General features: G+C 44.5%; 2 protein-coding genes across 2 annotated transcripts; both read left to right on the top strand.

Annotated features, from left to right (window-relative positions):
• Nucleotides 1–313: 313 nt before the first annotated feature.
• LOC145419117 (histone H3) lies at nucleotides 314–724 on the top strand. The gene has a single exon (XM_080287359.1). The coding sequence runs from the start codon at nucleotides 314–316 to the stop codon at nucleotides 722–724; it is 411 nt and encodes a 136-aa protein (XP_080143485.1).
• Nucleotides 725–11,621: 10,897 nt separating this feature from the next.
• LOC145419103 (histone H2A) lies at nucleotides 11,622–11,993 on the top strand. The gene has a single exon (XM_080287344.1). It carries the CDS (start codon nucleotides 11,622–11,624, stop codon nucleotides 11,991–11,993), a length of 372 nt encoding a protein of 123 aa, XP_080143470.1.
• The last annotated feature ends 1,862 nt before the right edge of the window (nucleotides 11,994–13,855 follow it).

Raw genomic sequence — 13,855 nt, 5'->3', positions numbered from 1 at the left:
TATAACCCAGTCTCGGTCGTGCAAGTACGAACCTTATCCATCTAACCTTGATTTCAGGCCTAGGCCTCACCCCAGCTCCCAGGAGGCCAATCCTAGAGAGGTGTCGTAGCCAGGTCACGCCACAGGGCATGCCAAATTTTGCAAGCAAACCAGGAATTGCATCGAAAAAGCATGAACAGTAAATCACCGCCATGTACATCACACCCCGACCACTCACACGCCGCCAGTCCTGAGACAGGCAACATAAAAGGCCGCTGCCAGGCGCGGTGCGCCAACACTCTCGCTCTTCTCGCTCCCTCAGTCACGCTCAGCCATGGCTCGTACCAAGCAGACTGCACGTAAGTCCACTGGGGGCAAGGCCCCTCGCAAGCAGCTGGCCACCAAGGCCGCTCGCAAGTCCGCCCCTGCCACCGGCGGCGTCAAGAAACCCCATCGTTACAGGCCTGGCACTGTGGCCCTGCGTGAGATCCGTCGCTACCAGAAGAGCACTGAGCTGCTTATAAGGAAGCTGCCATTCCAGCGTCTCGTCCGTGAGATTGCCCAGGACTTCAAGACTGACCTGCGCTTCCAGTCCTCTGCCGTCATGGCTCTGCAGGAGGCGTCTGAGGCCTATTTGGTCGGTCTCTTTGAGGACACCAACCTGTGTGCCATCCACGCCAAGCGTGTAACAATCATGCCTAAGGACATCCAGCTGGCCCGCCGCATCCGTGGCGAGCGCGCCTAAGGCGAGAGACCCCTCACCTCGATCGAAAGAAATCTCGGCCCTTTTCAGGGCCAAAACCCTTTTTCAAAGAGAGATGATGACAGACCCTCAGTTTAGGTTTCCATATATCAGCTCTTGCTTTTCCGCAGCGAAGCATGCTCACACACACACACACACACACACACACAGACAAATGAACTCCATTACTTACCTACATGCATTCATTCAATTTTTTTTTTTTAATCACTCATTTACTTTTTTTTTTTTTTTGAAGGGGGGGGGAATACTTGCCTATTCGTTTGTTTCTATTATTGATCTGTTGGTCACGTCGCAGTTTTTGTTTTCGTTATTTGCCTGTTTCTTTTACTTACTCATTGATTCACTCACGCCCTCATAAAGGTACACAGGTTCGCACAACGAGAAAGTCATTCCCGCTGCATATTAGATGCTCTCTATATCCGTCATGAACGCACGGTGAATCCTTCAGTTACTATGCTGGAAAAAAAAAAAAAAAAAAAAAAAGGTTAACCTGAACCCATCGATTTTCGCCTGCTGCAGTTGTGCTCGTGTATGTATGTTTCTACTGTACCTATGTATTTGTGTGTCTTTGTGAGCATGTATGTCTGTGTGTACGGACGTATGAGGACACACACACACACACACACACACACACACAAACGGACGAATGAACTGTACTTATATAGTTACATTCATTCATTCATTCATCGTTTTTTCAATCATTCATTTCCTTTTTTTTGGGGGGTGGGGGGGGAGGAGGGGCAACTTGCCTATTCGTTTATTTCTTTTGTTGATCTGTTGTTAACGTCGCAGTTTTTGTTGTCGTTATTTGCCTGTTTCGTTTACTTCCTGATCGATTCAGTCACGCCCTCATAAACGTACACAGGTTTGAACAAGGAGAAAGGCATTCCCGCTGCATATTAGGAGAGTCTCTGTACCCGTTATGAAGGTTTGACAGTGGCCAAGAACGCACGGTAAATCCTTCAGTTAATATACTGAGAGAGAGAGAGAGAGAGAGAGAGAGAGAGAGAGAGAAAGTGAACCTGAACCCATCGATTTTTACCTGCAGTTGAGCGTGTGTATGTATGTATGTAGGTTGTATGTTTATACTGTACGTATGTGGGTGTCTCTGTGAGCATGTATGTCTGTGTGTATGGACGTATGAGGACACACACACACACACACACACACACACACACACACACAAACGGACGAATGAACTGTACTTATATAGTTACATACATGCATTCATTCATTCATCCTTTTTTCATTCATTTCCTTTTTTTGGGGGGGAGGAGGGGCAACTTGCCTATTCGTTTATTTCTTTTGTTGATCTGTTGTTAACGTCGCAGTTTTTGTTGTCGTTATTTGCCTGTTTCGTTTACTTCCTGATCGATTCAGTCACGCCCTCATAAACGTACACAGGTTTGAACAAGGAGAAAGGCATTCCCGCTGCATATTAGGAGAGTCTCTGTACCCGTTATGAAGGTTTGACAGTGGCCACGAACGCACGGTAAATCCTTCAGTTAATATACTGAGAGAGAGAGAGAGAGAGAGAGAGAGAGAGAGAGAGAGAGAACGAACCTGAACCCATCGATTTTTACCTGCAGTTGAGCGTGTGTATGTATGTATGTATGTATGTATGTATGTATGTAGGTTGTATGTTTATACTGTACGTATGTGTGTGTCTCTGTGAGCATGTATGTCTGTGTGTATGGACGTATGAGGGCTTGTGTGTATGTGAGCATGACAGTGTGTACGTACATGTGTAGGTCACTGCGTATACAGTATAAATGTATTTGTGCACATGTGTTGGTGTATGTACGTACAGATTGTAGACTGACATGAATATGCATGATACGATGTCATGCCCGTATTTACTGTACGCCTGTTGAGTGAGTTTGGTTGGTACGGTCGGCCTAAGAAGTGCCGGCGGAGTATCCAGAAGTTTTCGGTCAGCGATAGTGTCCATACTCTTCCTTATATCTGAACGAGGTGAAACCTAATATGTAAAATTGTTTAAAAAAAAAAAAAAAAAAAAAAAAAAAAAAAAAAAATCCATGTCCAGTTATCTGTATATTTCCAAATTATTGTAGGAAGCAGTTGGTTAGTTACGATAATAGGAATTCGTAAACGGAACTAATTGATATTTCACAATTGTCGCTCAGGGAGAGTCGGGAATAATTATGTTGTGGAGTTCAAATCTAGCATGGTAACAGGCAGTGATTTTTGGGTAGCGTAAGACTGAACAAAAGGGAGCTTCAATGAACATGGGGAATGATTAATTATTAGTTATAAAATAATTTTCCCTGACAATACTAGGGAATAATTTCAAGTCATTTAGTTCCGTTTCCAATGTCTCCATGGACGACGACAGAAAGAGGGAAGGAGGCGTAAGCCAGTAAGCTATTTTAAATGTTTCGATCAACACGCACGAAAGGAGATAACATTCACTCAAGGACATGCAGTTATTACACTGCCTTTGGCCAGTTTCCCATGAAGAAAAATCTCCGGATTATTTCATATAAGACAGAGGGCTATCGGTTGGGGGAAAAAAAAAAAAAAAAAAAAAAAAAAAAAAAAGCCTACCGTACATCAGAGTCGGAGCTCCTTGGAGAATGCTACCTTCTGTCAGTGTCTGATATCCTCAGTGGATAATCGATTCGCAAGAGTAATAAAATGGAGAGGTTCATAAACAAATCATTGAGTTCAAAACTTCCAACAAAGCATTTTCTGTTGAGCAGGAGATTAGAGTTTATTAAAAACACACACACACACACACACACACACACACACACACACACACAGTGACCGGGAGTTATAGGCGTACTGGCCACCGCGCGCGAAGTTAATTAATACATTTCACATTCATTCAAATCGGGAAAGATAACTAAGTGTTACCATCTAATATATCACTGCCTCCTGTTATTCATCTTACATCCTTATTTTCACGATATAATAAATACGTTATTTGGCATGACGTGATGAAGGCATTGAATGTTTACCTTATAATCACTGTTTTCATAGAACGTATGGGAGTGGAGCGTGACCGAAGCAATCTGAAACTGTGACTTCTTGGGGCGACGGTGCGTTGTTGTTGTTGGTTCTCCAGATGAAGAAGGCGCGCACGCCCATGTTTACTCTTTTGTTTTGACTCTATTGTTTTAACCCCCAACCCTAGTTGAAAACATTTCGATTGTGCCCATCCCAAACCACCGTTGCGGAAAAGAAAGAAAGAAAGACATGAAGGGAAAAAAGGAAGAAAGAAAGAAAGAAAGACATGAAGGGATAAAAGAAAGAAAGAGAGAGAGAGAGAGAGAGAGAAGAAAAAGGTCGGTAAACCAGAGTTCCTGAGAGGATAATTTGTAAGTCTGTCTTTCCCCTTTTTATCGAAAATCTTGTGGCTCCGATTGGAGCCGGAAATGTTGAAATGGCCAAGAGTGTAACCTCTCTACTTTGAGGAGGTGTACTTGGTGACAGCCTTGGTGCCTTCAGACACGGCGTGCTTGGCCAGCTCGCCAGGGAGGAGCAGCCTGACGGCCGTCTGGATCTCCCGGCTGGTGATGGTTGAACGCTTGTTGTAGTGTGCCAGGCGTGAAGCCTCTGCAGCAATGCGCTCGAAGATGTCATTCACGAAAGAGTTCATGATAGACATCGCCTTGGAGGAAACGCCGGTGTCAGGGTGGACCTGCTTGAGCACTTTGTAGATGTAGATGCTGTAGCTCTCCTTCCTCCTACGCTTCTTCTTCTTGTCTCCCTTGGCAATGGCCTTCTGGGCCTTGCCAGCCTTCTTAGCAGCCTTTCCGGAGGTCTTGGGTGGCATGGCGTCGCTGACGAGTCAGACGGTATTACTACTACTATGTGCACGGTGCGGGAGCGAGCGAGAGACTGAGTCGACATGGGGGACTTGACTTGACTTGACTTGGGATAGAAAAGCGAGAGAAAGAAGATAAGAAGTAGTAAGAAAACAGTGTGGGGGAAGTGAAGAAAGAAAGTCAGAGAAAGAAAGTTTGGGGGCTGTCCCCATTGCTGTGGCTGATCATGTTCTTGTTTATTTATATATAGATTCTCGCTGCTCCCGTCTCAATATTTTATTTGTGCAAGAGAGGGCTTGATGGCTTGCAGGTGTCCTCATATGTGGTATTGTGTTTGGTGAAAATGTGGCATTCACTTTTGTTTTCATCTGATGTTGTTTATTTATTTATTAGTTCTATTTTATTTTTCATATTGACACAAACATTCATACATCTTTTTTATTTGTTTATTTATTTATTATTTTATTATATATATTTGGAGGGCCGATTCCACTTATTGGTCTCGGTTACACCTCATCTTTTTATTTATTTATTTATTTTTTATTTTATTTTATATATTGGAGGGCCGATTCCCCTTTTGGGTTTCGGTTACACCTCATCTTTTATTTATTTATTTACTTTTTGTTTTATTTCATATTTGGAGGGCCGATTCCACTTATTGGTCTCGGTTACACCTCATCTTTTTTTTTTTTTTTTTTTTCAGGAGGGGAGATCTGAGGCTAACAAGTTTATAGCCTCGGGGTCTGGGGTAGTAGGGTGGTAGGGTAAGGGTGGGGGGTGGTGGCCTAACGGGTTCTTGGGGGGAGGATGGGAGAGGCAAGGGTAAGGAGGGTAAGGTAGAGGAGGAAAGGAATGCGGTAGTGAAGACGGGAAAGGAGTGCGGTAGTGTAGGCGGTGTAGCGGGGGTTATAGCGGGGTGGTGGGGGATTAAACTGGCGGGAATTATAGCGGGGTGGTGGGGGATTAAACGGGCTAGGGATTTACGGTGTGGGGATTAGTGGAGTAGGAGGGTTTGGTGCTTATATTTCTGTTCATTAATGTACTTTTCTTTCTTTTTCAGGCTGTGTATAAGGGGTCTGGATCTTCTTGCAAATTATGCAGGGAGCTGGGGAACCACTGGTGCGTCCGCCTATATTCTCCGTTGATAAATTGTTCAATACTCCCGGCCTCTTCCAGTGTTGTCCATATTTTAGTTGCTCTTTTGTGTACTCTTAGGTTTAATGGATTTAGCTTGCAGTTGTTATGTAGCTGGATGGTAGTGTGATCGTAAGGGTAACGATCGTTATATACAAACCTTAGAGCTTTGTTCAGTATCCTTTGATGTTTAAGTTTCTGTGTTCTTGATATGATGTTTAGTGGCACTGGAGGGTATTCGAGGACTGGGAGGAGGAACGCTTTTACTAGGTGAGTTTTAATTTTAACAGATAGTGAACGGAAGCGGTATAGATTTGATAGTATGATTTTGCCTCTGTTAGTTATATTATTCGCCTGTTTAATGATACCTCTGGAGGTGATGGTGAGGCCCAGCATGGTGCCCTCATTAGTGGTATTTATCATATCCCCGTCTACAATGATATTCCGCATGTTGAACTGTGCTATAGGAATTATTTTGAATTTATTTTGATTTGTTCTGATCTTCCATAGTTTTTCATAATCATTGATTCTTGAGATTTCTCGGGATATTTTGTTGGCCATCATGGCCTTCGAGCGTCCTGGGTATGTTATTATTTGTGTGACATCGTCGGCATACATTATATCGAGGCAGTCATGTGGGGGAGGGGGCATGTCTCTCGTGTACAAGATGTAAAGGGTGGGAGAGATGACGCTTCCTTGTGGCACCCCGCTTTCAAGTTGTATTATGTCCCCTATTTTGTTCTTATGTTTTATTCGTGCCGTCCTATCAGTAATGAAGTCACACAGGAATTTTTCTAGTATTAATGGAAGGTCAAGTTGTAATAGTTTATGTTTAAGGCCATCATGCCAGACTTTGTCGAATGCCTTACTGACATCCCGAAGGACCAGGCAGCATTGATGTTTATTTGACAGAGTCTGGGCGATGGTTTCATACGCGATGGCTATGGCTTTTGTGGTGTCATGGCGTGGTCTAAAGCCATACTGTCTTGGATTGTGCAGTCTGTTTGTTTCCAGGTAATGTCTAAGTCTGTTATTTATTATCCTTTCAAACATTTTCCCCGGAACTTCCAGCAGTGAAATGGGTCGAAAGTTTGCTGGCGTCATGGTCTTTTTGTTGGACTTGGGAATCAAAGTTATTATGGCTTCCTTCAGCCGGTCTGGGTAATAACCGGCTGATAATGAAGCATTAAATATTTCTAGGAGTCTTTCAATTAATGTCTGGGAGCACTCTTGAATTACTTGTTTGTTTATTCCTGATCTTCCCGGTGCGGTGTTTTTGGTTTTAATAACAACTGCCCTGAGTTCAACAATAGAGATAGGTCTGATGAGGGGGTTGTCATGCGTCAGTCTGGAGAAGTCTGCTGTGTCATGTGGGTATGTCCTGTGTCTGTTGTCGTGTAAAAGTTGTAATATTCTGTGTTCATTGTCATCGTCAAAGTCGTCGTTTTCGTCATCAGAGATGCGGAAGACATCTCTCCAGTGTTGAGTGAAAAGATCCAGCTGGTCTTGGGTGTCATGAATTTTGTTACCTTGTTCATCTGTGATGTATGGAGTGTGTTGTTTGTCTGTTCCTTTAAGTAGTTTTATTTCCTTCCAAAATGTTGCAGGGTCTTGATATTTATTTGACAACTGTAAAATTTTGTGATTCCAGTGATCGTTGGTGAGTCGTCTGCAAAGAGTTTTTACTTGTTCTTGTATTTGTCTGTATTCACGGTATTCGTCATATGTCAGTCCTTGTCGTCTGGCTAGGTTGTACAGTCGTGTGTATTGTGTCTGCAGTGCTTGTAATTCAGGTGAGTGTCTTTGTGCGTTTATTATTCTTGTTGTTGTCATGGGTATTGAGGCCGCAATCCCCGTCTTAATTGCCGAGAACCACTGTTCTAACGCTGTGTCTATGTCCTCTAAAGTCGTGTTGTCAAGTGGGGTTGTGTCTGGGAGGGCATTCTCTGCTGTAGTCCTGAAATTATTCCAGTCAGCTAGTCGGTAGTTTAGTCTGGGTGATGCAGGAATATGAATGGGTGATGATGAGATTGTCAGGATAATGGGTATGTGGTCAGAGGTGGTAATGGGGCCAGGTTGCGAATATATGTGATGATGTGCCTGATTATTAGTCAAAATGATGTCAGGTGAAGTGGAGCAGTCTTGTCTAATGAATGTGGGGAAGTTAGGTCCAGCATGAATTGCCCTACCATTGTTAATGAATGTCATGATGTTTCGTCCTACTGTGTTGTCATATCTGTCTCCTAGTGCTGTGTGTTTAGCGTTAAGGTCGCCAAGTAAGTATGTCGGGTCATTGTCATACAGTAATTTATGGGCGTCTGGGAAGGAGAGGAATGGTCGTCTGGGGGGGATGTAAGTAGTCGCTATTTGTATTGGTCCAGTCGTTGTCTGTATAGTTATGGCAAGGAAGTCAGTAATAAAATCGTCATGTAATTTATATGTCAGCCCATATTTGATTGCGATAGCAGACCCATCACTATTCTCGCCACTAGTGTTTCTTTTATGAACAGTGTAGCCATAGATTTTAAGGCTGTCACTGTCCTTGACTCCATGACTATTAATAAGTATAATATCGGGCTGTATTGTTTTATAGACAGTTATCAAGGTATGTTTATGAGTGGCCCAATTCAAGACATTGTGTTGAATAACTTTGATGGTGTTCATAACTGTGGCTTATTGGAACGTGTGGTCCTTGCTGGTCTGGTGGAGGCTTCATGAAAGATATGTGGGATTGTTTTTAATTTGTTTTTGTCTACTGAGAATGTAGAACAAGTCTGTATATCGATTTTGTTCTCAGAGAAAAGACGGTATATTGCATCATCTTCCAGTTTTGTGTCATGCCTGATCTTAATGACGGCTTTCTTTATTGAATGTGCAACATCTACTTTATTCATTCTACCGTTTGTTAGCTGTTGTATGACTGATGGTATGCTGATTAGGGTAATTTCTCCCAGTTGTTTTGCATTTGTGTTGTCATGGTATGAGGTAGCCCCTGTCGTTTCTGTTGTGTTTATTTGCTCGTGATCAATCTCATTCGTTTGTTGTTGTTCATGCTCCTCCTCATCTGAGTCAGTATGAGATTCATCAATAGAGACATCTGTGGTATCAGAGGTAATAGAGTGGCTTGGTGATGGAGAACGGGAATGGTGGGTAGGAGAGTTGTTGTCCAAATTTGGGTGGGGGGTTGGTGCTCTCTGTGGTTTGTTGGTATGTTGGGAAGTGCTATGAGTGTCATTGTCATTGTGTGTGTTTGAGTTATTAGTGCTGGCAGATGAGGTGTTTGTTGCGTTTTCAGAGTTTAGTTGTTTGTTGATTATGTCATTTGAAGGGGGATTGTTAGGAGCTTTTACTGTGGGGACTCCATTTTCTTTGAACAGAGTATTGAGTATGGTGGCATATGTTCCTGGTTGTGCTGCATTATGGACATGTGCCTCATATATGCAATAAAGTATAGTGCTGGGAGGAACAGGGAGTTGTGGAAAGGCTGTGTTGTTTGCACTGGGTGGGCTAGTGCTGGAAGCAGAAGTAACAGCACTGTAGGTTCGGGTTTGGTTGGTTTGTTGCTGTTGTTGTTGTTGTTCTGCTGTCTTCCTTTTTTCCTGTACTGCCTTTTTTCTCTTGGGACATGCCATTGCAGTAGTAGCATGGTTCCCCTTGCAATTTACACAGGTTTTTGTGTGGGCTTTACAATCCTTCCAAATATGCTCACTGCTGCTACACAGTGAGCACACTTGGAATTCCTTGGGCTGTGGGCAGTCTTTAGTCAGGTGTTCCTCCACAGCATAGCACTTATAGCAAGTCATAATCGGGTAGAATTGTTCCTGCTTTATTCTGTGGCTAGGAACACTTAGGTAGAACATTTTAAGTCCAGAATCAGTAGCTTTTTCTGCTTGAGCAACTTGTTTAAATGTTACTTTAATGGTTTTTGAGTTAGGGAATTTGTAAACATCCTCAACATCGTTTTCCTTCAAGTATTGATTGCAGGTGGCTATTTCTTTCTTGATTTCTGCCTCATCATTCTCATATATTATGTCATCCACATTTTTGATGACTACAGACTTCTTCACTCTTAGTTGTGGTGGTATTACTGGCTCATACCCTTTAGCAACAAGATCTTGGTTGCATTCACCAGTGAGCAACTTGTCTGCATTCTTTTCATCACTGATGAGCAGAATCAAAGAGTCATTGGTAGCAATTACTTTATATGTTGGAATGTTATGCTGTGACAGCAGCTCCAGCAGCTCCAACTGGGTACTGCGAAGTTTGCTGTTTCTATGCTTTACTTTGATTCTAGGCATGTTGGCATGTTGATGAATACCTAAAACCTCAGGTCTTCTCGCTCCCTCTTGAAGGGGGTAGATCACGTGCGAGGCCGTAAGAGGCCTAAAAGGTACGTATAGAAATCAGGCACGCAATCTGAAGTATAATTTAGTTTAGAAAAACTAAGTTAGGGCTGCCACAGAACTAATTTGCTATGCAGATTAATTCCTACAGCAGACCTAACAAGTTAAATTAAACTAAATATCGGAAAAAAAAAAAAAAAAAAAAAAAAAAAAAAAACTCGGCCAACACAAACCTACCTACAGTAACGGGGATGGGTTTCCCCGCCCTCTAAAGGGCGCCGAGGGAAGCCCCGTCACTGCCCCGTGAGGGACATGCCTACTCCTAGCCCTAACAGAAATTGCCGCCCTCACCGCCTCCTTTAACCAGGCCCTAAAGGCCCCCCTTCATGGAAGTGCCCTGCGGCACCCCTTCAGGGTTCGGCGTCGTACTACGGTGAGGGACACTACACGGCAGGCCGAGAAACAAAAAACAAAAACAAAAAACAAAACACAAAAACAAAGAAAGGAGAGAGGCTCTCCAAAGCTCAACGAAAAGTTGTGCAAACACTCGGAAATAGTCAGGCAGTGGCGAGAAACTCTATGGGGAGTGAAACCTGGTTTCACTAACTCCCGGGTACAGCCAGAGCTGTTGCTGGGAGAGCTGGGGGAAGAGGTGTTGTCGCCACGGCTGCCAGACGGAGAATTCACATGGGGGACGCGCTCGCTGAAATCCTTATATGTGATTGCTGCCCGATCGCAGCCCGGCTTCTGCCTCGTTCCCATTCGCGGGTGGGATGGGGCCGGATCGGGAAGACGGGTATTTAAGGGAAGGTCGCGGGCGGGTGACCAGTCCACCTCTCGCCGAGGCAACACCTCCACCGCTGTTCCCGGCGGGACCAGCTCTCCACAGCAGCCGCACCAGCCGAGGGAGGGGCCTGTCCTTTCCATCATGAGGAGTGCCCTGGTCGGTCCATCAGGAGATCGAGGCTCCTCCGCCCATTTATACCTGGCCGACGACCCTCTCTCCGTTACCTCCAAGACCGGGGTTGTGCCTCGTTGACCACCAGGACCGGGCCTACCCACCACGCTTCCACCTGCTGCTGTGGAGAGCTGGAGCGAGTCCGATGGGGGTTGAGGGCAGAGTTCGGGACTTCGACCTGAGCTTCGGCGCCCTACCATCGGCGCCGGTTTGTCTATCAAGCTCTCGTCCCTCTCTGCCCTCCGTTTAACATCGAAGCAGCCGGCCGCGAAACACCACCGAGTCGTATGGGGTCATCCACCTGAGCCTGCCGGCGCCCTCTCTATCGGCGCCGCCTTGTCTACCGCTCACGCCCCGTTGTCTCCTCCATCATCGGGCTGTTTTTTCACCATCGCCTCGTTCCCTTCCTCTGCCGCTCTTGCCCTGTCTGCACGTCGTCGTCCCTGCTATGCTCCATTTTTGGAGCTTTATTTCGCCTCTTCTGCGACGGGCTCTTTTGTTTGCCCGTTCCCCACCACGTCGTGGGGAGAATATCCACAACAACAACAACAAAGGCGGGTGACGCATTAGTCTTCTCCTGAAGGTCTTCCTACTCCTCCAGCGACGACGAAGAAGACGATACTACTACTACTACTACTACTACTACTACCATGTCCGGACGTGGCAAGGGAGGCAAGGTGAAGGGAAAGTCCAAGTCCCGATCTAGCAGGGCTGGGCTCCAGTTCCCCGTCGGCAGGATCCACCGTCTCCTTCGTAAAGGCAATTACGCCGAGCGTGTGGGTGCTGGTGCCCCCGTCTACTTGGCTGCAGTCATGGAGTACCTAGCAGCTGAAGTGCTTGAGCTGGCTGGCAACGCAGCCCGTGACAACAAGAAGACTCGTATCATTCCCCGTCACCTGCAGTTGGCTATCCGCAATGACGAGGAGCTCAACAAGCTCCTCTCTGGCGTCACCATCGCCCAGGGAGGTGTCCTGCCTAACATCCAGGCTGTGTTGCTCCCCAAGAAGACGGAGAAGAAGTAAACACTTCCAAGAAATCCTTCTTCTTCTTCACCTCCATCGGCTCCTTTAGGAGCCACATTCGTTTCTTGAGAGAGAATAGACTTTGCTCAACATCATCATCATCATCATCATCTTTGTGTATGGATGAATGTGTTGGTAGACTGTAATGTATGTGTCTGTCTGTCTGTATGTATGTGCGTAGAATGTGGTATGTGTTGAATGCTGGCATGTGTCTGTGGCTATATATTTACGTTCGGTTGCATGTAAGAAGCTACTGACATCAGTGAAGGTCGATTAATAATAATAATAATAATAATAATAATAATAATATTCCCACTACTACATAGCGTCTTGTCCCGTTCCCAACTGCACCTACATAATACTGTACTGTATAATTATGCCTCCTAAATAACTGCCTGGCCTGGTGGATGAATGAAGACATAGGTGGTGATGATGGCTGTTCTCCCACCATCGAAGGAATGGACAAAGTCGTTCAGTGACAGAGGATATGGTGATGTATTCCACAGTATATATATAGATATAAGATATATATATATATATATATATATATATATATATAAAATATATATATATATATATATATATATATATATATATATATATATATATATATAATATTATATTATCCCTGTGGTGACGACCATGGTGGATTTAACACCCCCAGATAAGAGGAATAATTAAGAAAATACTATTCATTCATTTCTCTCGTCATTAGGAGTAGTATTACAACAACTAGTTCCTATAAAAAAAAAAAAAAAAACCATCATCATCTATCTATTCATCCATCCATCCATTCATTCATTCATCATCATCATCATCATCAAGATTAATAATAATAATAATCATCATCATCAGCAGCAGCAGCAGCCATCGAACTGCGAGCTCCGGTGTAGGCCTGCTTAGTGAAGCTGTTGGGAGGCGAGTGTCAGCCACCTTGTCGACCACCTCTTCTATATAATGCACTAGCGGTCGTGCAAGTACCAACCGGATCCATTTAAATTTGATTTCAGGCCTCAGTGGTTGTATGGCGGTTGATGCAATGCTTGTACGATGGGTGATTGGTGGGTTTTGGCACTTAGAGAAAACGGCCGTGACAGCGACAAATTCAAGGGATAACTTGTTCATATGCAGACATTCTGTCTGTCTAACACTTAGGCATTCATATCATGCACTGTGTGGGTGGTGCCTCACTGACGTGACTGACTGTGTCTTCTATTCTCTAGGTGCATCCTTCAAGTTTGCTGCTCGTGCATATGAAGGCAGAAATACCTTGGAATAGTGGGATTTGCCTTCACGATTTATGGAGGCGACTCCCGGAGCACAGCAGAGGAGATGCTCTCGCAACAGGATGGAAATTGCCCTGATAGGTATGGAGAAAGCTTTCCTGAAATAGGGGGGGGGGGGGGGGTTAGATGAGAGGGACAGAGAAAGCAATGGCCCAGCACGATAAGTGATAATGTATGTGTATGTATGCATACGTCCATAAAAATTAGAAGATGTAGAAGCCAAATTGACAGTTGCCTAACCCCCCCCCCCTTTTTTTTATAACTGCCAGAGAGAGAGAGAGAGAGAGAGAGAGAGAGGGAGGTTTGGTATGGTTCAGGTAGGTTATGTTAGGTGTGGTAAAGAGTTGGTTGGGTTGCATTACATGTCTTCATTTCCGTTACATTATAAAAAAAAAAAAAAAATTTGGTGCTAGCTAACCAGCTCAACGTCTGCATTTACCTAGACTACTATGCCTTCATTCATTCTCTTTCACAGAAATTAGGTGTGGACCTCTAAAAGAGGTCCGGGGGTTGTTGTTGTTGTGTGCTTTGCCGTGGCCAGGTGGAATAGTGCCATGCAGTTAGGCACGCACCCTC

This window comes from Coenobita brevimanus, chromosome 117 (assembly GCF_032717465.1).
Source record: "Coenobita brevimanus isolate Jiangsu-jjx chromosome 117, ASM3271746v2, whole genome shotgun sequence".
In the NCBI taxonomy this organism is placed as follows: Eukaryota; Metazoa; Arthropoda; class Malacostraca; order Decapoda; family Coenobitidae; genus Coenobita; species Coenobita brevimanus.
This window is presented reverse-complemented; position numbering and strand designations above follow the sequence as displayed.